Consider the following 24,728-nt stretch of genomic DNA (forward strand, 5'->3'; position numbering starts at 1 on the left):
TGTAAATAAAAACAAAGAAGGATATATGTTAGTAACGAAGGTCGGGTAAATGTCTGTCCTTACCATCATCTGCGTAACACAGATAAAGCTAAATGCGTACACATAGATATCACATTGCAAAGTTATAAAAAGGGGACCCTTACACGGCGTGTTTGTAGATTTAGTAGTAAAGATGCACCATAGGGACCCCTTTTTCTTAAATTATAGCATGCCTTAAGAGACATGCATCGCCTAAATTTGGCGTCTGGTCAAAAAGGGCATTAGAAAACAAGCTGAAAAAGAAGAAAAACAAAGTGGAAAACGTTGAGAAATGGCCTATAATGAAAACCATTATATGATTGACTAAGGCAAATGACTTAAGGACGGACATGAAGGGAAACCATTTATTGTGTTTATCATTTAACTAGATATAGCTGCGCAACCTTAGAATAGTTTCTTGATTGGTTGACTAAATAGTGGTAACGTAGGGGTTATTTGATGCATTTAAAAAAAAATAAATAAATAAATGTGTGACGCTTTAACAAAATAATATGTAGAACCAAGTATAATGGGTTGGAGCCTCTGGTTGAGTGAGACAATAGATGCCAGAAGATGATTGGTTGCACTAATGTCAATGTAAGGCCTTTACTTTGCCATGATTAAGAGGTTGATGTAACTTGTTTTATGTGGCCATTTTAAGTGCCTTGAATTACACCAAAACTCAATGTTTGAATGTCACCTTGCGTTGATATAATCCAGCTAATTGATCACCTTGTGCCTTAGTATGTAGGTTCACCTGCACTTACACTTAAATATATTTACCGTGTGAAGTATCACTTATATTCATATCCGCACCAGAGTTATCAGTAAGTCGAGTGATGTGTTTTTCTTTTTTATTATTGCAATGCACAAATGAGGATGTCTTGTCAATAAACAACCCAAGAGTATAGTTGATGTAATGGGACTCTTTCGAGTCCCAGAGGAGGGACTGTAGAAGAATTTTTAGGTCCTTATTTGAACTATGATGAACTATCAAGTGTCCTGATCCTAACTGTATGTCCTCTGGTTGAACTAGCAGGTGTTCAACCCAAAAAAAGGGCTCTATTAGTCATTCAGTCTGTCAGGGGCTTTCCAAGGCCTTTTAGGTGCTTTCCCGCAGGCCACGTGCAGGGGCCTCAGGCCAGCTGCACCTGTGGCTGAGGCCATGTGCGGGGGGGGGGGGGGGCCTCAGGCCAGCTGCACCTGTGGCTGAAGGTCTTTTAAAAAAATCAGTTGTAAATCCTTCACGTTTTAATGGGAGCGTTTGTCACATTGAAATAATGGCCTAACACCTGCTTAGGGTTCACTAGAGGACGCTTCCAATAGAAAACCATGTCTTGGGAATGAAATAAATAAAAAAGTCGAAGGAGGAGCGATGCACGCGGGTCTCCAATAAATAGATGAGCGCGGTTGTCATATTCAGTCTCTCTAGAGGACTCAGTTTGTCTAAGCTCTGTGTCGAAGGCTTAAATAAACTTAAAAACTCTGTGCATTTTATCTTGCTTAAGGCTGAATTATTCTAAAGTGTTGTGTCCTTTTCTAGCATATCACTTGCAATTAGTTTGTGTTATCTAAAAGACGACATCCTGAGAAGACCAAAAAGAAGGACCACGACATTCTCTGAATCTTCTGATTATATTATGGACTGTAGATGATGGAATCCCTCAATTACTTGCAATTGAATGTTGAGAAACATTGTTCTTAAACTCTTGGACTATTTTTTCACTCAGTTGTTCACAAAGTGGTGATCCTCACCCCATCTTTGCTTGTGAACGGCTGAGCCTTTTGGGGATGCTCCTTTTATATCCAATGATGACACTCACAATTAGTGTCCTCAGTTCCCAAACGCTTATTGAGTGTTGTTAGAAGGAAAGGTGATGTAACACAGTGGTAAACATACCACTGTCCGAGCTTTTTTGAAACATGCTGCAGGCATCCATTTCAAAATGAGCAAATATTTGCACAAAAACAATCAAGTTTATCAGTTTGAACATTAAATATCTTGTCTTTGTGGTGTATTCAGTTGAATATAGGTTGAAGAGGATTTGCAAATCATTGTATTCTGTTTTTATTTACATTTTACACAACGTCCCAGCTGCATTGGAATTGAGGTTGTAAAAGTAAAAACAGAAACACAGCAGACTTAGTTTGTTGAAAGACACGGCAACAACACAGACAATTAAAACAAAATATTAAAAATAAAAATAAAAACAGAAATGCAGAAGACCTGTGAATATGTCAATATAAATCATATGAATGTGAGATGTATAGTTTGGGAGTTTTGGCTAAAAGGCAAATCTGAGTATTATAACGCCATCTATGGGCACAGGTTGCGAGGTTTCATGTTTGTAGGTCTTATGTGCTGCATAAATACTTTAAGTGGTAAAATTAGAAGAAAAAGGAGAAGAAGCACTCAATTAACACCGGGAGAAACTTCAGTGATTATCCAGTCTGATGGGGATTTGAACCGAGGATTCTCTGGTCACAAGCCCACCACTTTAAGCACACAACCATCGCCTCCCTAATGATGTAGTTATATGATATCAGCAGGTAAATGGTGGCGATTTTGATGGGGTGCTTGGTATTTTTTGCCAGATTTAGATGTTGTTGAAGCTTTTTATATATTCAGTAAATGCTGTGAGGGTGCGTCAACTTCTGGCTGCTTTCTCAGTCTGTGTTTGTCCACTTTGGCCGACCTTTGTGTTCTCATGTCACTCCGTATCGTTAGCCGAGCACAGCTGGTATGCTGCCGTCTGAGTCCAGCTGGTCCACTAATAACAGGACCTGGCCTGGGACCAGCTGATTACAGCCGTGGCAGCAAAGCCATGTGGGTCTTTGCTCACAGCTCACATGCTGGTCTGTTTGTTCACAGAACTGCAAATCCAGTTGTTTTCATGAAGTTTTATTGAGGGTCAAAATAAGTGAACAGTTTTATCCTCAAATTAACTTCCTGCAATGTCAGAGCCTGACATTAGTTATAAATTAATTATGTTTATCGATCACAAAACTCATGGTTTGGATCAGATCCTTTCCAGATACTTTCTATTTTTTTTAATTGTTATTTGAAAACAAGGTGTCCAATGTTGAAATAATATTTTTGAGTAAAATAACTGTTCTTTTCAATAGCAATATGAACAGTAAATCAAAGAGCCTTTGTTAAAAATCATTAAAAGTAATTACAATGCAGCAGATACAGTTGTATGTAAAAGTTTGTGCTCCCCTGATGATTTCCATGATTTTCCTTTATAAATCATTGGTTGTTTGGATCAGCAATTTCAGTTAAATACATCATATAGCAGACAAACACAGTGATATTTGAGAAGTGAAAAGAAGTTTATAGGATTTACAGAAAGTGTGCAATAATTCTTTAAACAAAATTAGGCAGGTGCATAAATTTGGGCACCCCAACAGAAAAAATACATCAATATCAGCCTCTAAACGCTTCCTATAGCTTCCAATGAGAGTCTGGATTCTGGTTGAACGTATTTTGGACCATTCTTCTTTACAAAACATCTCAGGGTTGTTGGTTTCCGAGCATGAACAGCCCACTTAAAATCACACCACAGATTTTCAATAATATTCAGGTCTGGGGACTGAGATGGCCATTCCAGAACATTGTACTTGTTCCTCTGCATGAATTCCTTAGTAGATTTTGAACAGTGTTTGGGGTCGTTGTCTTGCTGAAAGATCCAGCCGAGGTGCAACTTCAGCTTTGTCACTGATTCATGAACACTGTTCTGAAGAATCTGCTGTTATTGACTGTAATCCATGTGACCCTCAACTTTAACAAGATTCCCAGTACCTGCACTGGCCACACAACCCCACAGTATGATGGAACCACCTCCACATTTTACTGTAGGTAGCAAGTGTTTTTCTTGGAATGCTTAGAAAGATGAGAGAAGTCTGTAATTTTCATCATGGTTCATTCCTCCATGCAGCTCTCCTCGAGAGCAGTGATGTTTTGGGGCTGTCGCTGGGCAACATGGACTTTCAACTCACTCCACAAATTTTCTATGGGGTTGAGGTCTGGAGACTGGCTCCACCACTCCAGGACCTTGAAATGCTTTTTACTGAGCCACTCTGTTGTCTGAGTGGTGTGTTTGGGATCATTGTCATGCTGGAAGACCCAGCCACGTTGCATCTTCCAACGCTCTCACTGATGGAAGGAGGTTTTGGCTTAAAATCTCATGATATATTGCCACGTTCATTCTTCCCTTAACACAAATCAGTCGTCCTGTCCCCTTTGCAGAAAAACAGCCCCAAAGCATGATGTTTCCACCCCCATGCTTCCCAGTAGATATGGTGTTCTTGGAATGCAACTCAGCATTCTTCTTCCTCCAAACACGACAAGTTGAGTTTTTACCAAAATGTTCTATTTTGGTTTCATCTGACGACAAGATATTCTCCCAATCCTCTTCTGGATCATCCATATACTCTATGGCACACTTCAGACAGGCCTAAATACTTATTTTCCACCATAATTTCCAAATAAATTCTTTAAAAATCCTACAATATGATTTCTTGGATTTTTTTTCTCATTTTGTCTCTCATAGTTGAAGTGTACCTATGATGAACATTACAGATCCCTCTCATCTTCCTAAGTAGGAGAACTTGCACAATCAGGGGCTGAATAAATACTTTTTTACCCCACTGTTATGTTCTTTGGGTCATCTGGTTCTGTTTCCCTGCTTTGGCACTGTGTTCATTTTTGAGTTCCATATTAGTTTTCTGCGTTTGTCTCTTGGTTTATTTGATCATTGTTTGAATAGACTTTTATCTATCATGTTGTCTTTTAGTTCCACAGCTTCTGGCCTTTGGTTAAGTCTTGTAACACTTTGTTATTGTTTTGATCTGTTGTGTTATTCCATGCTGTTAGATATATTTGTGTTCATTTGTTATTATATTTTATTTTTTATCAAGTATTTGCCATGCTTAAATGGTTATATTTTTTGTGAGTTTTAGCCATCTTTTTGAGTATGTATGTCAACTGGTTTGAACTGGTTTTATATGATCAGAAACAAAGGAATCAGGTTCAACCATGTAGCAAACAACTGGGTTGAAGACAAGGGGTGGAGCTTCCCATCAGTCTGTGGGGAGCCACTAAGATTGGGATTGCGAGACTAAACCCACCCACTGTACCACCTCCATCGTCTTGTACAAAAGCATTTTGTCGGCCATGTTCAAGGTCTTTCAGAAGAAGTAGTCCGTGTGTGGACTGTGTCTCTGGGGGACCTGGGCCTGATTTTTAGGCTGACTTTCAATAAATTCAAACTGAGGAATATAACGATTTTGTTCTTTGTAAGGAACAGTATATTACAAAAACAACCGGGAGGAATTACAATGTGTATCCTTAGTTCTGGTTTTCTGCACCTGTCGTGTGTCTTGTCAAATTAGCATCTGTGTATTTATAAGTCTGCACTTGGTCCCTGGGTTTGTTTTTGTGCATTCCTACGTGCCCGTCTTGTGCTCGTTTGGTTACATTCTAACTGTGGTAGGTAGCATCCTGTCTCGTCGTCTTTTGTTGTTTTTAAACAGTTACAAGTGTTCTTAGATAGTAATTTTATTCTTGAAAAATTTCATTCAGGGTTCAGAACAAGGCACCGCACAGAATCTGCACTCCTCAAAGTCCACAATGATGTGGCTCTGTCGCTTGATGCTAAATGTCCAGTTCTTTTAGTGCTTCTTGACTTGACAGCAGCATTTGATACTGTTGATCACAGGATCCTCTTGTCTCGTTTAAAGCACCATGTGGGCATTTGTGGCACAGCATTAAAGTGGTTTAGTTCCTATCTAATGAACAGAACATTTTCTGTCATGATAGGTGACTTGTCCTCCTCTGCTGCAACCTTGTCTTGTGGAGTACCCCAGGGTTCCATTTTGGGCCCCATTTTGTCTCTATATGTTACCACTGGGCTCCATTATGGAGAGACATAACATGTCTTTTCACTGCTATGCAGATGACCTGCAGATTTATCTGCCAGTGTCTTCAAATACAAATGACACTATCAAACGTTTGTCAGACTGCATGGCTGATATAAAGCTGTGGTTACAGCAAAATTTTCTTAATTTGAACGAGGACAAAACTGATTACATTTTGTTTTGTGACCCTGCTCTTCTAGGTTCTGGTTTGTTGTCTGCGTCTTTGAAACCTATAGTAAGAAATCTTGGGGTGGTATTTGACAATTCTTTTAGATTTGATAAACAAATTGACAGCGTGGTAAGAACAAGTTTTTATCAGTTGCGTCTTTTATCTAAGGTTAAACCATTTTTAAACCACACTGACCTTGAAAAAACTATCCACACTTTTATCAGCTCTAGAATTGACTATTGTAATGCCCTTTATGTCGGAGTTCCTCAGACATCTCTGAGTCGTCTCCAGCTGCTGCAAAACGCTGCAGCCCGATTTTTAACAAACATATCAAGACGTCAGCACATCACCCCAGTTCTTTTTATTTTGCACTGGCTTCCAGTCTCTTTTAGAGTTGATTTTAAAATTTTGACGTTTGTCTTTAAAGCCCTTAATGGCCGGGCCCCTCCTTATTTGACTGAGCTTTTGCATCCTCATGTCTCAAACAGGTCTTTGAGCTCTGTAAATCAGCTTTTACTGGAGGTGCCCAGGTCCAGGTCTAAACGCTGGGGTGATCGGGCTTTCTCTGTTGCTGGGCCCAAACTTTGGAATAAATTCCCCCCTGAAATGAGAATTATCTCTGACTTAGAGCTTTTTAAGTCCAGGCTCAAGACGCATTTGTTCAGGCTGGCTTTTAACACTCTGTAGCATGATGGCACTTTACTTTATGCTATTAAATGTTTTATGCATTTTTTATATAATTGTCTCTGGAATGGTCTTATTGTTGGATATTTGTTTTTATTATGTTTTGTTTTTAAATTTTGTGGTAAGGCACTTTGGTCACTCTGAGTGTTGTAAAGGGCTCTCGAAATAAACTTGATTGATTGATTGATTGATTTTGTACCGGTAGCTTGGTTATTTTTTTCTTGTTATATTTTTGCATGTGGATTTTTTGAGGGTCAGGTTATTTCCTTGCCTTTTCCCCTCCTCACTGTTTGAGACTGTGTTTTCACATTTTCTGGATATGTTTGTACTCATTTGATTGTTGGTTTGGGGCCTGTGGATATGCACAAAAAAATTATCTATTGTGCTGCGTTCACTGCGCCTCCATCATTTCAGAGCGTCAGTAGCAACTCATCGTTTATCACCTTCTTTCTGCTTAAAACTGACTTTAGAATAATTTAAGAGGTTTTACTTTGTCTTCTGATGGTTAATAATCACATTATTCCCTTTGATTCCTTTGGGTGTAAAGAGTCAGTCTGCTGTGGTCCCAAATGATGCATGCGCAGTGAAGGCAGGGCGAAACAGTTTTTCGGGGGGACAATTCTGTTTGTGACGCCGGCACTGTGGGGTTTCGTGCTGTGTTGTTTTTACTCCTTGTCTTTTTTATTTTATTCTGTTTTTATTTTTTCGTAGGGGAAGGTTTGTGTCCGCATTTGACCTGCACTCTGGGTAGTCAACCTGGATTCGGGTGCTGTTGCACTCCGAATTGCATGAATCATTCGAGCCGGCTTCGTACCACATTTGGGTATTCGTACACAGCTGTACGAATGTCTGCCCCGTACAAATGCAGCTCGAATTCTGTTTGTTTTTCCAATTTGTGTGATTCGCACAGCATTCGCACTCTACTGTGACAGGGCCCTTACAACTGTTGCCTGTGTGCTTGCTCAGGGGGCTGGTAAGGTTCGAGCTTACCCTGGCGAAGGACCATGGGGCATCTTATGCTGTGATTTGGTGCTACATACATGATTCTAGCCACAGCGGGCGGCACCGGGCGGTACTGCAAATTACCCCACGGCTCTCAGGTTCTAATTGGCTGTGCCGCCCCACACGGATTTTCTGAAAATTTAAAACTTAAATTGAGAAATTAAATAAAAACTGATCACTTATGCCGCGTTCACACCGGGCGCGACGCGAGCGACAGGTTGCCATGTAATCCCTATGGAAGGACGCGTTTTGGTGCCAAGTCGCGCAGCGATGGAAGCAAATGAAGCGACGCGAGTGAAGCAATTTTGAGCGATTGGCACCTTTGTGGCGCGATATTGCATTGCGTCACGTCGCCCTCCTCCCCAAGTTGAAAAATCTGAACTTTTTCATCTTGCTGCGCCGCGATGACCAATCACGGACTGAATATGTAGTGACATGGAGATGTCTGGAGTTTGACTGAAGATGTGAACATGTCCTGTCTCTGGTAGCAGCCTGTGAGCAGGACTTACAGTAGTGTTCAGAATAATAGTAGTGCTATGTGACTAAAAAGATTAATCCAGGTTTTGAGTACATTTCTTATTGTTACATGGGAAACAATGTACCAGTAGAATCAGTAGATTCTCACAAATCCAACAAGACCAAGCATTCATGATATGCACACTCTTAAGGCTATGAAATTGGGCTATTAGTAAAAAAAAAGTAGAAAAGGGGATGTTCACAACAATAGTAGCATCTGCTGTTGACGCTACAAACTCAAAACTATTATGTTCAAACTGCTTTTTTAGCAATCCTGTGAATCACTAAACTCATATTTAGTTGTCACATCTGCGAGACACTAATTTTGTTGGTTTGGAACCAAGATATTGCTGGTTTACTTGTGTGCTTGGGGTCATTGTCTTGTTGAAACACCCACTTCAAGGGCATGTCCGCTTCAGCATACGACAATATGACCTCTTCAAGTATTTTGACATATCCAAACTGATCCATGATACCTGGTATGCGATATATAGGCCCAACACCATAGTAGGAGAAACATGCCCATATCATGATGCTTGCACCACCATGCTTCACTGTCTTCACTGTGAACTGTGGCTTGAATTCAGAGTTTGGGGGTCGTCTCACAAACTGTCTGTGGCCCTTGGACCCAAAGAGAACAGTTTTGCTCTCATCAGTCCACAAAATATCCCTCCATTTCTCTTTAGGCCAGGTGATGTGTTCTTTGGCAAATTGTAACCTCTTCTGCACATGTCTTTTATTTAACAGAGGGACTTTGCGGGGGATTCTTGCAAATAAATTAGCTTCACACAGGCGTCTTCTAACTGTCACAGTACTTACAGGTAACTCCAGACTGTCTTTGATCATCCTGGAGCTGATCAATAAAGTGCCTTTCAGATGTGACGCATGGAATAAAACTGGATGCGTTTGAGTTTGATTCGACAGCATCACCGATCACGAAGGTACAGCTTCACACACTGACTCTGTTCACCTTCAGTTGGAACGTGAGACATTTCAACAGGTGGGTGACAGGTTAAACCAAAGGAAATCAGTAGAAACAGCATGGTTAAAGCTTTGTGTCTGACTGGTAAGTTTAGAGATATAAAAGACAGCCGGCTGATAAACACGATACCTGCAAGGGAAAATTAAATTCCAATAATCAATAATCTTCTCAGTAAAGTAGGTTCTTGTTAAAGGGTCTTGCCGAAACGTCATTGTGACCAAATCTGAATTTGTCTGAGACACTTGTTTAGGATGTCTAGCTCCAATCTGGTTGAAAATCATTCAAATTTTGATCAATTTTTCACAGGAATATAGACACAAAGGAAGTGTGATTCTATATCCCCCCAACAGGGGGCAATTTTACAGTGTTTCATGGTTCCTAGTGATGTGACCCCACATGCAAACTCACCCCAGTGTAGGTGAAGTCACCCCACTGTGACTTCACCTACACTGAGCTAATAGGGTTTTAAAAGGAATAGTTTGCACCATATGTCGTGCTCAGCTGTCACATTACAGGGTAACATATGTCACATGTCATAAAATCAAATGGAAGTCGACATTGTCTCACATTTACTCTGCATACAAAGCATTCAACACAGTCAAAACTATTCCATTTATTAATCCTATTAATTCAACCAATAATTTGTATCAGTTTTTACCAAAACTGGAGCCACTTTAACTTTTGACTCCTGTACAAACTGAAACTGACGTTTGTCACCATTCTTGCTGTTTTTACCTCATAACTCCATAACATTCAGTCATAGATAGTCCAACCTATACCTTTTTGGAACATTTGTGATCTGACACATAATGTGGTATAGCTTTCAATATGATTGGAGCATTTTTAAATTTTGACCCCTGTGTAATTCTTCATTTACCCCGACCTGGCCGCCATATTGGATTTTCAAGTGACCAGCACTTTTTACTCAAACACTGATGAAGAACATTGATGCCACTGATCTGATGCTCATATCACCATGTGAAGGATTGTTTCAGTTATCTGCTGCACTATGAACGTGAAGATGAGGTTTGTGGTTCCATGCATGTAAGGATGAGGGCTCCCCCACCTGGGTGGTTTTGTTACTGAGGCCTCGGAGCAGCAAGGTGACAACATGAACGGCAGCTCTCCTCACTTCCGCCTCCTCCTCCATCTTTATCAGCGCGGTCAGACAGGAGCTCAGCTGGACAACACAAACACAATTATTTTAAAACCATCGAATGAAGAGCAGGGCAGAGGTCACGTGACCATCCTGCCGCTCCTTCTCTTCGTGCACAAAATTTGTTTCCTGCTCCAGATCAACCACGAAAGGAAAGTTCTCTTACTTCCATTCTCTGACATTGTGAGATGGGGAAAGATCATGCTCTATGATGTCACAACTACGTGACAACGTGCGCAAAAACAACAAAAAAAAACCCCTATGAAATCTCAGGTTTGAGAGCTATAAAAAGTCACTGTATGCACAGTTACTCCAGGCACAGCTACTGTCTTGGTGGCTTCCTTCATGTATCTCCTTTATGCTGACCTGCTCTTTCCATTGTCTCTAAGTCAGTGATGTCCAAAGTATTCCAGAAAGGGTCAAGAGGGTGCAGGTTTTCTTTGCAGACACTGACTCCAGCAGGTGATTCCACTGATTAACTGATTCCATCTGCTCACAGTGATGTTAATCAGTGAAATCACCTGCTGGAGTGGGTGGCTGCAAAGAAAACATGCACCCTCTTTGTCCTTTCTGGAATCAGTTTGAGACCTCTGACCCACAGGGAACCCACGCAAACATGGGGAGAACATGCAAAATCCACACAGGAAGGATGAGGCAGGAAGCGATCCCATGACCTTCTTGCTGTTAGGCAACAGTCTTAGCCACTAAGCCACCAGGCTGAACTAAATCTCTTTCATTTTGAGTAATAAAAAAAAAAAAAAAAAAAGAGCTTTGTCCTTGGGACAATGAATGAATAATTCTGACCATATATGGGGAAAGTGGCATTAATGATTAAAGGTCAAAGAAACTTTGTGTGTTGGCCGACACTGATTCAAGAAATCTCTGTGCAGAATCACAGAAAACTTTGGCCCTTTTGGGGGCTCTTAGAATGATTTTTTTTTTATATATAACTGTGAAAAAAATTGTGTTACCTCTAATCTTGTTGCCATGAAATATATTGCAGCGTTTTGGGATTACCTTTCATTGCTATGCTGATGATACTGTTATACTTGCCAATAACTGCTGGCAATCTAATCCACATAAAATCCTTAGAAGATTGCCTTGCATCAATGAAAAGCTGAATGTCCAGCAATTTCTTACTTTTAAATTCAGACAAGACTGAAATGATGGTTCTTGGTCCAGCAAGACATCAGAATCAGTTTGACCAGCTAATGCTTAACCTAGGCTCATGTGACATACATCACACTGACAACTTTATTAGAAATATTACAAGGACTGCTTTCTTCCACCTTCATAATATAAGCGAAGATTCATCCCATCCTGTCTATGGCTGATTAAGAGACCCTGATTCATGCATTTGTCTCTTCTAGACTGGGCTACTCCAATATTATATTTTCTAGTTTACCGCAGTCCAGCATTAGGGCTCTCCAACTGGTTCAAAATGCTGCAGCCAGACTTTTGACACAAAGCAGAAAGTTTGACCACATTACACCCATTTTGGCATCTCTTTACTGGCTTCACTGTCAGGTCGGATTTTAAGGTTCTATTAACCTATAAAATTATTAATGGACTGGCGCCTCCCTACCAAGCTGACCTAATTAAACCCTATGTACCGGCCTGGGATCTGCATTCTCAGGGACCAGGACTACTTTGTGTCCCTGGGGTGAATATAAAGTCTGCGGGTCACAGAGCTTTCTCTTAACGTGCGCCTGTTCTGTGGAATGATCTCCCTGCATCAATAAAACAGTCAGATTCTGTTGACACTTTCAAGTCCAAACTTAAGACGCACTTATTTTCCCCTTCATATGGCTACCATACTGACACAGTATGGTACTATGCTTCCTACCTTTTTAATTAATCTTATTAGCAATGGAACAGGTCTCAGCCTCACTACATTTAAATTGTGGGTCTGTTTGTGAAGCTCAGTTGTAGCTGCCAGCCACCACTTTACTATTCTCTCTGCTTCCCTGTCAATTTACTATTGATGAACTCATACCTTAGGTACAGTTATTGCTGACCGGCTGATTCTACTCTTTTTCTCTCTGTCTGAAGCACTGGGGAGACATCCAGCGCGCTGGACTGACCACGAGGTGCCGTCTCTGAAGCTGATGCAGCAGCCCTTGTACCACCTTGCTGAGGGCAACCTCTCTCAGCCACTGCAATCTGCTTTTGGAATGCAGTCTTCTATGATGACAACTTTTGCTAAAGTGAAACTGACGATGTGATGGATGCTGGCCGTGCACCCCAGGGTGCCGGACTTACCTCACAATGCCCTGCCTGTGGTGCCAATGACTGCGCACTCACCTTAATAATGCACTTTGTTTTTTATGCTATTCTGATTTTTCTGTTTCTTGTTTCTTCAGCTTGGTACTCAAATGCTCAAGGACACTCAAATTTACACCTACATCAGGGTTTTTTTTACTCCTGAGTTGCTGTAGATCAGTGATAGGCTCTCTGACTGTGATTCTTAAAGCCTGTATCTGCATAAGCTTAATAATAAAAAAAAAACTTTGTAAAATCTTTTTAACTGTTAGAATGGCCTAAGGAGTGAGTCACCCCTCTAGTTCTGGTCTGCTTGAGGTTTCTTCCTCAACATCATCAGAGGGAGTTTTTCCTTACCGCTGTCACCTGTGTGCTTTCTCTTGGTCAGGTTTGACCACACTTGTGTGAAGCGCCTTGAGGCACCTTTGTTGTGATTTGGTGCTGTATAAATAATAAATTGAACTGAAATTGATGAAAAAGACAAAATTTGGACTTGCTGCAGGCTCTTCCACAAAAGATTTGTTTTATTTTAGGTGAATTGTGTTTTTTCTTATTTCAAACAGTATTACAGCAAATTAACCTCTTCAGGGTCTTATAAACAATAAAGTTCTTTAAAGTGTTCTCTGGAACACTTTAACAAACCACAAACCATCTCTGTCCTAAGTTCCCTAAAACTAATGTCAGTGTGGGCCTTCTCACCTCCTGAGCCAGTGGACCCAGAGCGTAGTCCAATCTCTGGCAGAGCTCTCCCAGGTTGGACAGGCTGCTGGCACGAACACTTTGGTCTGGGTCTCTGGTTCCTCGCAGGAAGACACCCAGCAGGGGACGACCGAGGTGGGGGGCCAGCTCCCCTGTGTGAGGAGAAGATCGTGGAGACACTTCGAAACTCTGGTTCATCACGCAACAAGGTTTCAAATCCTTCAGAGTCAAAGTGTATAAAAGTAAAATGGTACTCAGTAAAGCGCATTCACTTTTAAAGGTCCCCCCAGTCCTATTAAGGGCAAAACCAAATTCCAATCCTTGGTCCACTCAAAGAGGTCAACCCCTGTACAAAAGTCCATCTTTGTCCACAACCTCTGGAACACTATGTGGATTTGGACCAAAATAGACCTATGGGACAGACACTAATGGGATCCTGAACACTCACCTCTAATCCACATCATCTACTTTTGATTACATTCTGGACTTTTGATTCTGATCCCTGAACTTTGATTCTAATTGCAGAACTTTGATCCCAACCACTAAACTTTCATGGTGATTAACAGTGACCCATGATCCTGAACTTAGATCCTGAATACATTATGCTTTTGTTTGCATATTTAATCATCAGCTGAATATCGGAAAAGAACAGAGAGATTTCATTGAAATTTAGGGAAGAGCAAGACCTCAGGTCTAGGAAGAACCAAGGACAATTAGGTGTCGATGTGAATTGTGGGGAAGATCCTAGATATGAATGTTAGTCTTTAAATCATAACTCCTTTAATATTAAATACAAGATCAAAGCCACCTGTGACCAGTATCAGTGGATAGTGACCAGGATCATGGACTGTCTAGTCAACGGTGTACTATGGTCAAAAACTATTTTCAGACAGAGGTGGACTACTAGAGGTGGAGTACTGACCACAGTGGAACATGCAGGGTTGCTAGAGATCTGGACTAATGACTGGAATTAGGTTTGGAACTTAAAGGTGAACCGTGTGTACTCAGTCGAGTGTCCGTCCAGTTTATTGAACATTTTGGCTTTCTGGTAGCTGATAATAAAGATCTTAAATGAACATTACAGATCACAATTACCAAAGATCAGGATCTTCACCAAAATCTCAGGTGCTGTTATTTGGCCCCACCCCTCCACCAAGTACACAAACATGCTGGTGATGGCCAGTATGTGACAGAGGCTTTTGTCCTCACAGTCTGATTCTGTCTGTTTGGTGCCGGAGTTCATAAGAAGTGAAAGTACATATCAGCAGGAACAACCAGAACCCAGTACAGAACTGTGCTGTGATCACTGTTGACTCTTAACATAAACCTGCTCTCAACTCCAAACAATTTCCACACTAGCATGAGTGTTATTTATTTATTTATTGCTATTTTCAGTGGAACTTTTACTCACGAAGAGTAAAAGTTCAAACTTAGTTCCACTTCAGTCTGGACTCTGGAGGCCTGGGCAAGGACGTCAGCACTGGAAAACCTGTACACATTACAAACGCTGACTGTTCCATCACTATACTATACTATCGTATAAAGCTTCATGGTGCAGAGGAACAGATGTGACATCTAAGCTCACTTGTCCCACGTGGCTGTGGACACACATAAGCCTAAGCCTATGTTTCATGTCAAAGGTCCTATTATTGATGATCTGTGGTCTGAAACACAATCCACACTGCTATTTATGAGCAGGTCAGAGGGCAGGGGATAAAGAGGGTGGGAGCAGACCACTTCAACACTTCTGATGGCTGAGTCCAGGAAGTCACTGAAAGCCTGGACCTTGATCCAGGATGTTGCTGGAGTGCTGCAATCAGGGTATCCACTGATTCTACAAAGACTGTCCTTGAAGTAAGGCCAGTGAACCTTTCCTCACCGGAGTGCTCACAACTCAGAGGTTAAGGTGCATACCACATGCCGGATTCTGGGGTCTGCAGTGTCGCCAGGTTTGAATCCTGGCTTGGGCGACTTTTGCTGCATGTCACTCCCCATCTTTCCCCATTTCCCATCTGTCTCAAAAATAAAGACTGTAAAGCGCCCAAGCTCCTCATTTCTATAACCCAACCCAATACCCAGTCCATGCAAGCACTGAACAGTGTAGCAACCAGAACACACCCCTGAGGAACACCAGTATTCCCTAGGAAAGTTTTACTTCATTATTCCAGTAATTACTGTTTTCAGTTTAATTTCATGGCCCTATGATGCACTAATGCACATCCCTGTATACAGATGCATCATGACACAGCCATGTCAGGCAAGACCCAATACTGCACCAATCAAATACCAGACTGACCTTATGCAGCTGGGTGGGCTGGAACAATGTAGACAGTGTTTCTTCCCAGGACATGAACAGCTAACGTGACTGGAAACTGAACTGAGCCAGTCTACATACTGATCGGTCAACTCTGACATGCTGAGTTGTGTTGAGGATAAATATGAATTAGTGTCCAACACTGTTATTATAGAAGCATTTATATAACGTCTGAGTGGATCCTTGTCATTTGATTGGTGCTTTGTATGTCATGTGACATGGATTACTCATCCCATTTGTGTTGCGTTGCATTTAGAGTGCAATTTGGTTCCATACGTTTAGTACCATTGCACATGCACGCACACACACCCACCCCCACACAAAAAACAAATCCACTGCACTGTAAGCCATCTGGAGGTAGAGCTGTTAGGAGGAAGTTAGAATGAAAAGCTGGACTAATTTCTGACGTGATTTTTCGCTGGAGTGAGGATCGTACACAAACTTTTTCTTTTTTTGGAAGTACACAATGTCAGTGCAGTGATACACCAAAATGTAAGTCCCTTGTCTGTTGTTTATAAATTAATATAATATCAAATGACAAGGATCTATTTTAGCCGTTATATAAAACAAATAATGAATGTTTTTACATTCTTTCAATGGAATGAATAATTAATTCAGTGAAAGCTGGAACAAACCATTCAATGGTATGTTCCAGCTTTCACCTCATGAAATATCTGTACCATTGAACTCATAAACATTCATTATTTGTATATTGTATGGGGTCCTGTCCTGACTGGTTCAATCATATGTAAATATCAAACAGAATCAAACAGACGATGCTCACCCATGGCTCTGCTTGCTCTCATGAGGACTTCCCCCACTTTGAGACGCGTTTCCAGTGAGTGGTCTCTGTTGGATGAAGGGAGAGAGGAACCATGTTGGAAGTCTTCTAAAAGCCTTTCCAGAATCTTCTCCGGGTAGGAATCAGCCAACACAGCCAGACCTAGAGACAGCTCACAATCAGTCCCACTTCAACAGCTCCTGATTAATGACTCAGAAATTTATTTTTCCAATTACATTCTCAACAGAAATCTATGGATTGAAAATTCAAGGAAGATATCACAACTGGTGAAGCTGCTCAACTGTTACCTTGAATTGATGACAGGTACACGAATGAATCTTCATGTTGGAGATTTTCTAGGAAAAGCTGAGAAAAGAGCAGGATTACCAAAGTGGATCAGCCCAGACATGGGTCCATAAAGTCCTTCCTGCATGAACATCAACCTCACCGACCAGAGGTCATGAAGACCAGCAAAACTGGAACCACACGGAGTATATTAAGAACCATCAAAAGGAACAATACAGAGACTGTAAGGAGCCCTAGAAATATGGGTGAACCTCAAGAAACACTGATGGAAAGGGAACAGTGAAAAGGTTCATCGAAGGAAATGAGTCAACGGGAAACCCTTGACAGTACAACACAAGATTTAAGAGAAGGAAGCCATTCTATATCCAGAACAAAAACAAACAAACAAAAGACAGATTCAGTTTTCTGCTGTGGTGGGGGAGCACTGACGAGGATTATCGAAGGTTTTTCATTACACAGAATATTAAATCAGCTGTTTTTTCATTCTGGCCTTGAGTACCGTAACAAGGCCCTCGAGACCAATGAAGAAGGTTCAACTGGCTCATTTATTATTGATGAGGAGTCGGACTGTGCCAGAGGAACCCCCAGCCAAGAGTCCAGTTTATTGATTCACACCGCCGTAGAACAGTTAACACATGCGGTTATTCCACAGAGCCGTTGTTATTTCAGTGAGCACGATGACAATGAGCTCATAGTGCAGACGGTCAGGTTGAATTCAGGAAATGACCCATAGATCTCCTACACAAACTTAGAGACTGATAAAATAATTTCTAAAAACAAAGACCCAGTCTGAAAATCGTCACAGGTTACAGGGACCTGTTTTTATTTAATTTAAAATACACACAGAAACACAAAGCTGGACAGCATTCTGCTTAATGCAGTCATTATACAATCACATGCACTACGGTTTATTAGCGGCCCTCCAGCTGTGGTTAGCAGCCCTCCACATCACATGCAGCACCGAGGCCATGATAAATCAGAGCGCCTGGAATAAAATCAGGTTTTTAATCATTATTATCAGGGCTGTCACTGTGCAAGGAACCAAAGTTGATTTGTTTCAGTGAAACGTATCATGGTGACGTTCCTGTTTCACTAACATGCTAACATCAACAACAGCATGCTAACATCTCTGTAAGATCTGTAAAATCTTGGATTATTTTGTTTGAGCAATCAACCAACCAACATCTGTCTGTCCAGCTGTCGTCATGCTGCCTTCAGAAATCCTGGGACGGAATATTATATTTAATTCAATTCAATGTAATTTCAATTTATATAGCGCCAAATCACAACAAAGTCGCCGCAAGGTGCTTTACACAAGTAAGGTCTAACCTTACCAACCCCCAGAGCTGGCGTGTGAAAGAAAACAGAGAGAATGAAAGCTTATTACGAGGCTTTGAACCCTCGAGATAAAGCTGTTTATTGTGATCGATGTGTAATAGTTGGTTCAGTGGATCCGTATGTTGTACTGGATAGTGAATTAAATGACGATGTAATGAAGTGGCAGACAGTTTCACAGCATAAGCTTAATATGGCCAGAACCAAGCAGACCGCCCGTAAATCCACTGGAGGAAAAGCTCAGAGGAAGCAGCACGCTACCAAAGCTGCACGGAAGAGCGCTCCGGCTACCGGCGGTGTGAAAAAGCCTCACCGTTACAGGCCTGGCACCGTGGCGCTGAGAGAGATCCGCCACTACCAGAAATCCACTGAGCTGCTGACCAGGTCAGCCTCGCTGGCCTCCTGCAGAGCATCAGAGCAGAGCTCTGAAAGCGGAGGCCGGTCTTGAAGTCCTGAGTGATTTCTCTCACCAGGCGCTGGAATGGCAGCTTGCGGATCAGCAGCTCTGTGGATTTCTTGTAGCGGCGGTTCTCTCTCAGCGCCTGTAACGGTGAGGCTTTTTCACACTGACGGTAGCTGGCGCACTCTTCCGGGTGGCTTTGGATTTATGGGCAGTCTGCTTCTGGCCATATTAAAGCTTCCTTCAGATCTGCTGAGCCAGGTCTCTGTGTTGCTTAGAAAGCTCGTAACACTCCACTGCTTGATGCACAATAACTGCTGGTAGCCTGTAAAATGAGCGACCAGCCTCATTTTTATCACCTCTGTTTGAAAAACTGACGACAGCACAAAAGTTGACCATTGTTGAAGCTTCTGCAATTGCTCGCCAAATGCACATAGCGTATCACAGTGGCCATCGTGTCGTAATCCAGAATGGCTGCAGCGGGGTGCAAAATCATGTGGCTGATACGTCACATCAAAACCCTCTATAACTGAGTATCATCAGCATAGCAATGAAAGGTAATCCCAAAATGCCGCAATATGTGCCCAAGGGGTGCTATATAAAGGGAGAAAAGCAGGGGGTCTAAGACGGACCCCTATGGAATCCCAAATTTCATGTCACTAAGGTTAGAGGTAGTGCTATTGTACAAAACACAGTGAGAACGACTGGTCAAGTATGACGTCAACAATGCAAGGGCACTCCCAGTAAGTAACGCAGCACTAAGATCTAACAGCACCAAAACTGTAGCGGTGTCTGAATCCATTGAAAGCAGAATATCATTCACCACTTTAGTGAGAGCCGTCTCTGTGGAATGATATTTTCTAAAAGCAAACTGCAGTGGCTCAAAAAGATTATTCTCAGTAAGGTGGTGCATTTAACCTTGCTGTTTCACATAATATGCTGTATTTTTATGCTATTAATGCTTAAATTTAAAATCACAACTTCAAATCTGAATTTAAAACAATCCTGGAGCGGGAGGTCAGATGGCACTGGCAGTGAGTTCTGCAGGTGAACTGGGTATAGTCACATTGTGCAAGGATACCACAGAATAATTAACAAAGAAAAACAAACAAAAAACACTGTTCCACTTCTTTCTGTCTACTTTTGAGTATCGTGCATCCAGAAAGTATTTGCAGGGCTTCACTTTTTTCATGTTCACAAATGGATTGTCTCGAGAGCTCCACTGAATTGTGTGAGAATTTTATGAGTTTTTTTCTCAAAAAGGTTGCTGATATTAGGGCCCTCATTAGTTCTCCTGCTTATGACCCTTCTATCTCTGTGACATGCTCAGCTGTTTTTGACCAGTCTGAGTGTGTCAGTTTGCTGTCTTTGAGAGATATTATTGGTCATATGAAGCCTGCTGGTTATCCAAATGACCCTTTGCCACCTCGTCTTTTTAAAGAGGCTTTTTCCATGTTGGCACCGTATGTATTGAATATTATTAATGGGAGTTTGGTTAATGTTATAGTGCCTACCAGTTTCAAGAATGCAGTGGTGACCCCACTTATTAAGAAATCTGGCTTGGATTCTTCTGAATTGTCCAATTATAGGCCAATTTCCAAACTTCCTTTTCTCTCTAAAATTTTGGAGAAAATTGTATACTGCCAGTTGAGTTCTTTTCTTAATAATCATGACACCCTGGAGATGTTTCAGTCTGGTTTTAAATCCCGTCACAGTACTGAGTCGGCACTACTGTGGGTTTTTAATGACATTTGTGTAGCTATTGATTCTGGTCACTGTGTTGTTTTGGTCCTGTTGGATCTAACAGCGGCTTTCGATACAGTGGACCATCAGATCCTCTTGTCTCGCATGGAAAACTGGGTGGGCATTAAGGGTGTTGTTTTAGATTGGTTTAGATCCTACCTTTCAGAGAGAAGTTTTTGTGTCCGTATTAGAGCTGCTGAATCTTGTGCAGCGCCCCTTGCATGTGGGGTGCCTCAAGGCTCCATACTTGGTCTGCTTCTTTTTTCTTTGTATTTACTCCAATGGGCCTAATGTATCAATGTTGCGCACTTGTGGCGTAAATTTACGGCGTAAACTTGAAATACACCAAAGTAGCCGTGACATGTATCAAGCAGTGGGCACCTGCCCATTTCTGGCGTACGCCTGACGTGATCTTGATAAATGTGGCGGGTGGAAACGAACGTAATTATAATAAACACGTCCATAAATATTCAGACTTCGCTTCAGACACACCCTCATTTTACGACATGAAAGCCAGGAAGACGGCAATGAAAAAGAACTCCACCGATCACGACGCGTGCCAATAGAGCGTCAAAAGCGGCTGTCGTATCAATTGTTTTGTAGTATATAATCAAAGTGTTACAGTGGTCCCTCATTAATCGCTGGAGTTACGTTCTAAAAAATAGCCCGAAATACACGAAACTGCGATGTTAGGCAGTGTTATTTTTTACAATTATTATAGATGTTTCAAAGCTGTAAAACCCCTCACTACAGTTTATACACTTTCTCAATCAGGCATGAACATTTTCTCACTTTTCTCTCGTGTGTAAACACTCTCAAAGTTCAAACCTTAGTAGGAAAATAAGACCAAACTGTTTTCAGGCCCAAACATTTGTTTGAGAAATAAAAATAGAACGTTTTCCTATAAATAATTATGATGGCATTTAGAACTAACGAATTAATTTTAACGATCAACGAACGAGGTCGGACACATAAGAAATTATTAATAGTGACTGACCAGTATTTCACAGATCGGGCCTCTTCGTCCTGACGCTGCGCCTTTTCTCACTCACATCTCGCTGCAGCAGGTGTCTGTTTCCGAGTGACAAACACAGTTATGAGTCGTTGTTGGCGCTCTTTTTTCTTCTGGGCAACAAGATTCTTATAAACAGATACGCAGAACACAGAACACTGTGAAAAAAAAAAAAAGGCATGCAAAATTGGACTAAAAACTCCGCGAGACTCCGAGGCCACGACAGGTGAACGCTGCTCTGGCTCCAGGCTCGAAGTCTGGAGAAAAAGGCGAGCAGCGCTGTCTTTGCAGTCAGCGCTGTGGCCACGGATCGTGCTCCATAACAATCCCGCAAAGGCGGGATTTGTATTGATTATTATGTAGTATAATCAGGAAAGTGTTATTTATGTAACATATGCATTGATTTGTATAATGGCACTGTTTATCATGTTGATCATCTTCATTTTTATGTGGATTCCAGCGCTGGTTCATTTTGGTGTATAATTTACGCCACCTCTCGACCTGGTGTATATTTTCAGCGTAGCGTACGCCAACGACCACATTGATAAACGCCAAGTAGCGCACTCGTTTTGGCGTACACCCCATATATGCTCAAATATCGCCGTACGCACGTTGATACATGAGGCCCAATGGGATCAATTTTTAGGAGACATGATATCTCTTCATTTTTATGCTGATGACTGTCAAATTTATCTGCCACTGAAGCAGCAAAATGCATACTCTGTGAACCATCTCTTAGAGTGCATTGGTGAGATTAAGGCATGGTTGTCCATAAATTTTCTACACCTGAATGATAAAAAGACTGAGGTGTTGCTGTTTGGACTTAGTGACACTTCCAAAATCAATGTGGATCTGGGTCCCATGAGTCTGACACAGACAGCAATAAACCTGGGTGTAAAGTTGGACAGTGATCTTAAATTCGATGCTCAGATTAGGTCAGTAGTCAAGTCCAGTTTCTGTCAACTTAGACAACTGGCCAAGGTGAAACGATTTCTTTCACGACATCATTTTGAGATTTTAATCCATGCTTTTATCACTAATCGCCTGGACTATTGCAATGCACTTTATATTGGGCTGAATCAGACTCTGCTTACTCGCCTACAGATGGTGCAGAATGCTGCTGCTCGACTTTTGGCTGGTGTTAGAAGGTGCGAGCACATTACACCGGTTTTGGCCTCACTTCATTGGCTCCCAGTTCGTTTTAGAATTGATTTAAAAATTCTTTTATTTGTTTTTAAATGTCTTCATGGCCTTGCACCACTATATCTGTCTGACCTGCTCCATTTATATGCCCCTTCACGCTCACTCAGGTCAGCTGATTTGTCACTGTTGGTTATCCCAAGGTCAAAGAGGAAGCGTAGAGGTGACCGAGCTTTTTCAGTCATTGCCCCGAGACTGTGGAATGATCTTCCTTTGCACATTAGGCAGGCTGATTCTCTCTCTGCTTTTAAATCGTCTCTTAAAGCACATTTTTTCTCTTTGGCTTTTAACACAGCTTGACACTGTTTTTTTTTTGTGTGTGTGTGTGTTTTTGCTTTTAACTGTAACTTTTTATTTATTAAATTATTTTAACTTGCCTGTTTTTGTTGTGTACAGCGCTTTGGTTGTTGGTGCATTTTATGTTGTGTGGGCCGCCAGAAGAGGATGTACTGCTGGCCCACCACCAAAGGGCGCCCTGCCTGAAGTGCGGGCTTCAGGCACGAGAGGGCGCTGCCGCCACGGACACAGCCGGGAGTGACAGCTGTCACTCATTAATTCCTGACAGCTGTCACACATTCTTCATCATCGCACTCCATAAAGACCAGACGTCATCTCCACCTCATCGCCGAGATATCATACTTCATTGGAGGTAATATCCTCAGCCGTTTGTGTCTTTTGCAATATATCTGTATATTGTGAGTGTTTGCAGGAGTACTGGTTCCTTTTTCTGTGGAGGCTGAGTGAGTGCAGGACGGCACTCTTTTCCCCTGAGGAATCACTGCGGTACTCTGCAACATATTGAGTGAGAGGTGGAGGTGGCATTCCCACCGCTGTTGTTACTGGGTGTACACACACCCACACTTGACTGTCTTTGTTCTTCGCCAGCAGTACCAGATCCGACAGTCGGGGACGGTGATCACCTGGGAATTCGGGACTTGGCGGCTCCAGTATTCACCAGGTTCTGTGGGGGCGGAAATCGTGTGGTTCCGGCTCTTCTCAGGACAGACGTCTTCTATCCTCGAGCCTGCCCACACGTCACCTTTGTAATTTGACTGTAATTATATTCTGTGATTGTCTGTATGTTCGTTGTGCACGTTTCACAACATTAAATTGTTACCTTTTGGCTCATCTATTGACCGTTCATTTGCGCCCCCTGTTGTGGGTCCGTGTCACTACACTTTCAAAACAGGATATCTCGGCCAGCGTCATGGACTCCGAGGGGCGTCACCCGGCTGTTGAACGACCAATGGGAGAGCAGGGAGCGCAGGCGTCTGCAGGAGGCGTGATTGGTGAGCTACAGCACATTCTCACCGCCTTTACGGCTCGGTTGGATCAAATGACCGAGCAAAACATCCTCCTGAACCGCAGGGTGGAGGCTCTCTCCGCACAGATGGCGGCGAGCGCTCAGGGCGCTGCTGCAGCTCGTCCTCCTGCCGACCCTGTGCAGAATATGAACGTTCCAGTGGTGGTTCAACAACCCCTCCCACCATCCCCTGAAGCATACATAAGCCCACCTGAGCCGTACAGAGGTTGTGTGGAGACGTGCGCGGACTTTCTCATGCAATGTTCGCTCGTCTTCGCACAACGTCCCGTCATGTACGTGTCAGATGCTAGTAAAATAGCTTATGTGATTGCTCTGCTTCGGGGTAAGGCACGAGCCTGGGCTACGGCGCTCTGGGAACAGAACTCACGGTTGTTATCAGCATACACTGGGTTTGTGGGGGAGTTCAGAACAGTGTTTGATCACCCTAACAGAGGAGAGACCGCTTCAACCGTGCTGCTGTCAATGAGACAGGGACGCGAGAGCGCAGCCGCTTATGCAGTCAACTTCCGCATCGCGGCTGCGAGGTCCGGCTGGAATAACGTTTCGCTCCGCGCCGCCTTCATAAATGGACTGTCGTTGGTTCTGAAGGAGCAGCTGGTAGCTAAGGAGGAACCGCGGGATTTAGATGGGCTTATCAATCTCGTTATATGGTTAGACAATCGGTTAGAGGAACGCCGTCGGGAGCGAGGCGAAGGACGTGACCGGATACGCGCCGCCCCTCTCCCTTCCGGGTTCGAAAAGGCGCCGCCCTCCCCACGCTCCACAGCCACAGCGCTCCGTGGGGTAACAGCTCCCCCTGCTGACGTTGTTAGGGAAACGCACAGGGCCAAAATGAGGAGGCTGATCCGCGGGGAGTGTTTTCTCTGCAGCTCAAAGGAGCACATACAGAAAAACTGCCCCAAACGG

General features: G+C 42.5%; 1 protein-coding gene across 2 annotated transcripts in view; it reads right to left on the reverse strand.

Annotated features, from left to right (window-relative positions):
- The window catches only part of tango6 (transport and golgi organization 6 homolog (Drosophila)), a 154,038-nt gene that overhangs the window by 17,717 nt on the left and 111,593 nt on the right, over positions 1–24,728 (reverse strand). For both annotated transcript variants that reach the window (XM_034175708.1, XM_034175709.1), the window contains 4 exons: positions 16,811–16,868; positions 16,506–16,664; positions 13,408–13,559; positions 10,357–10,470 (listed from right to left, as the gene is read on the reverse strand). In XM_034175708.1, the coding sequence (XP_034031599.1) occupies positions 10,357–10,470; positions 13,408–13,559; positions 16,506–16,664; positions 16,811–16,868 (483 nt within the window). The remainder of the gene's footprint in view (positions 1–10,356; positions 10,471–13,407; positions 13,560–16,505; positions 16,665–16,810; positions 16,869–24,728) is intronic.

This window comes from Thalassophryne amazonica, chromosome 8, assembly GCF_902500255.1.
Source record: "Thalassophryne amazonica chromosome 8, fThaAma1.1, whole genome shotgun sequence".
Taxonomy (NCBI): Eukaryota; Metazoa; Chordata; class Actinopteri; order Batrachoidiformes; family Batrachoididae; genus Thalassophryne; species Thalassophryne amazonica.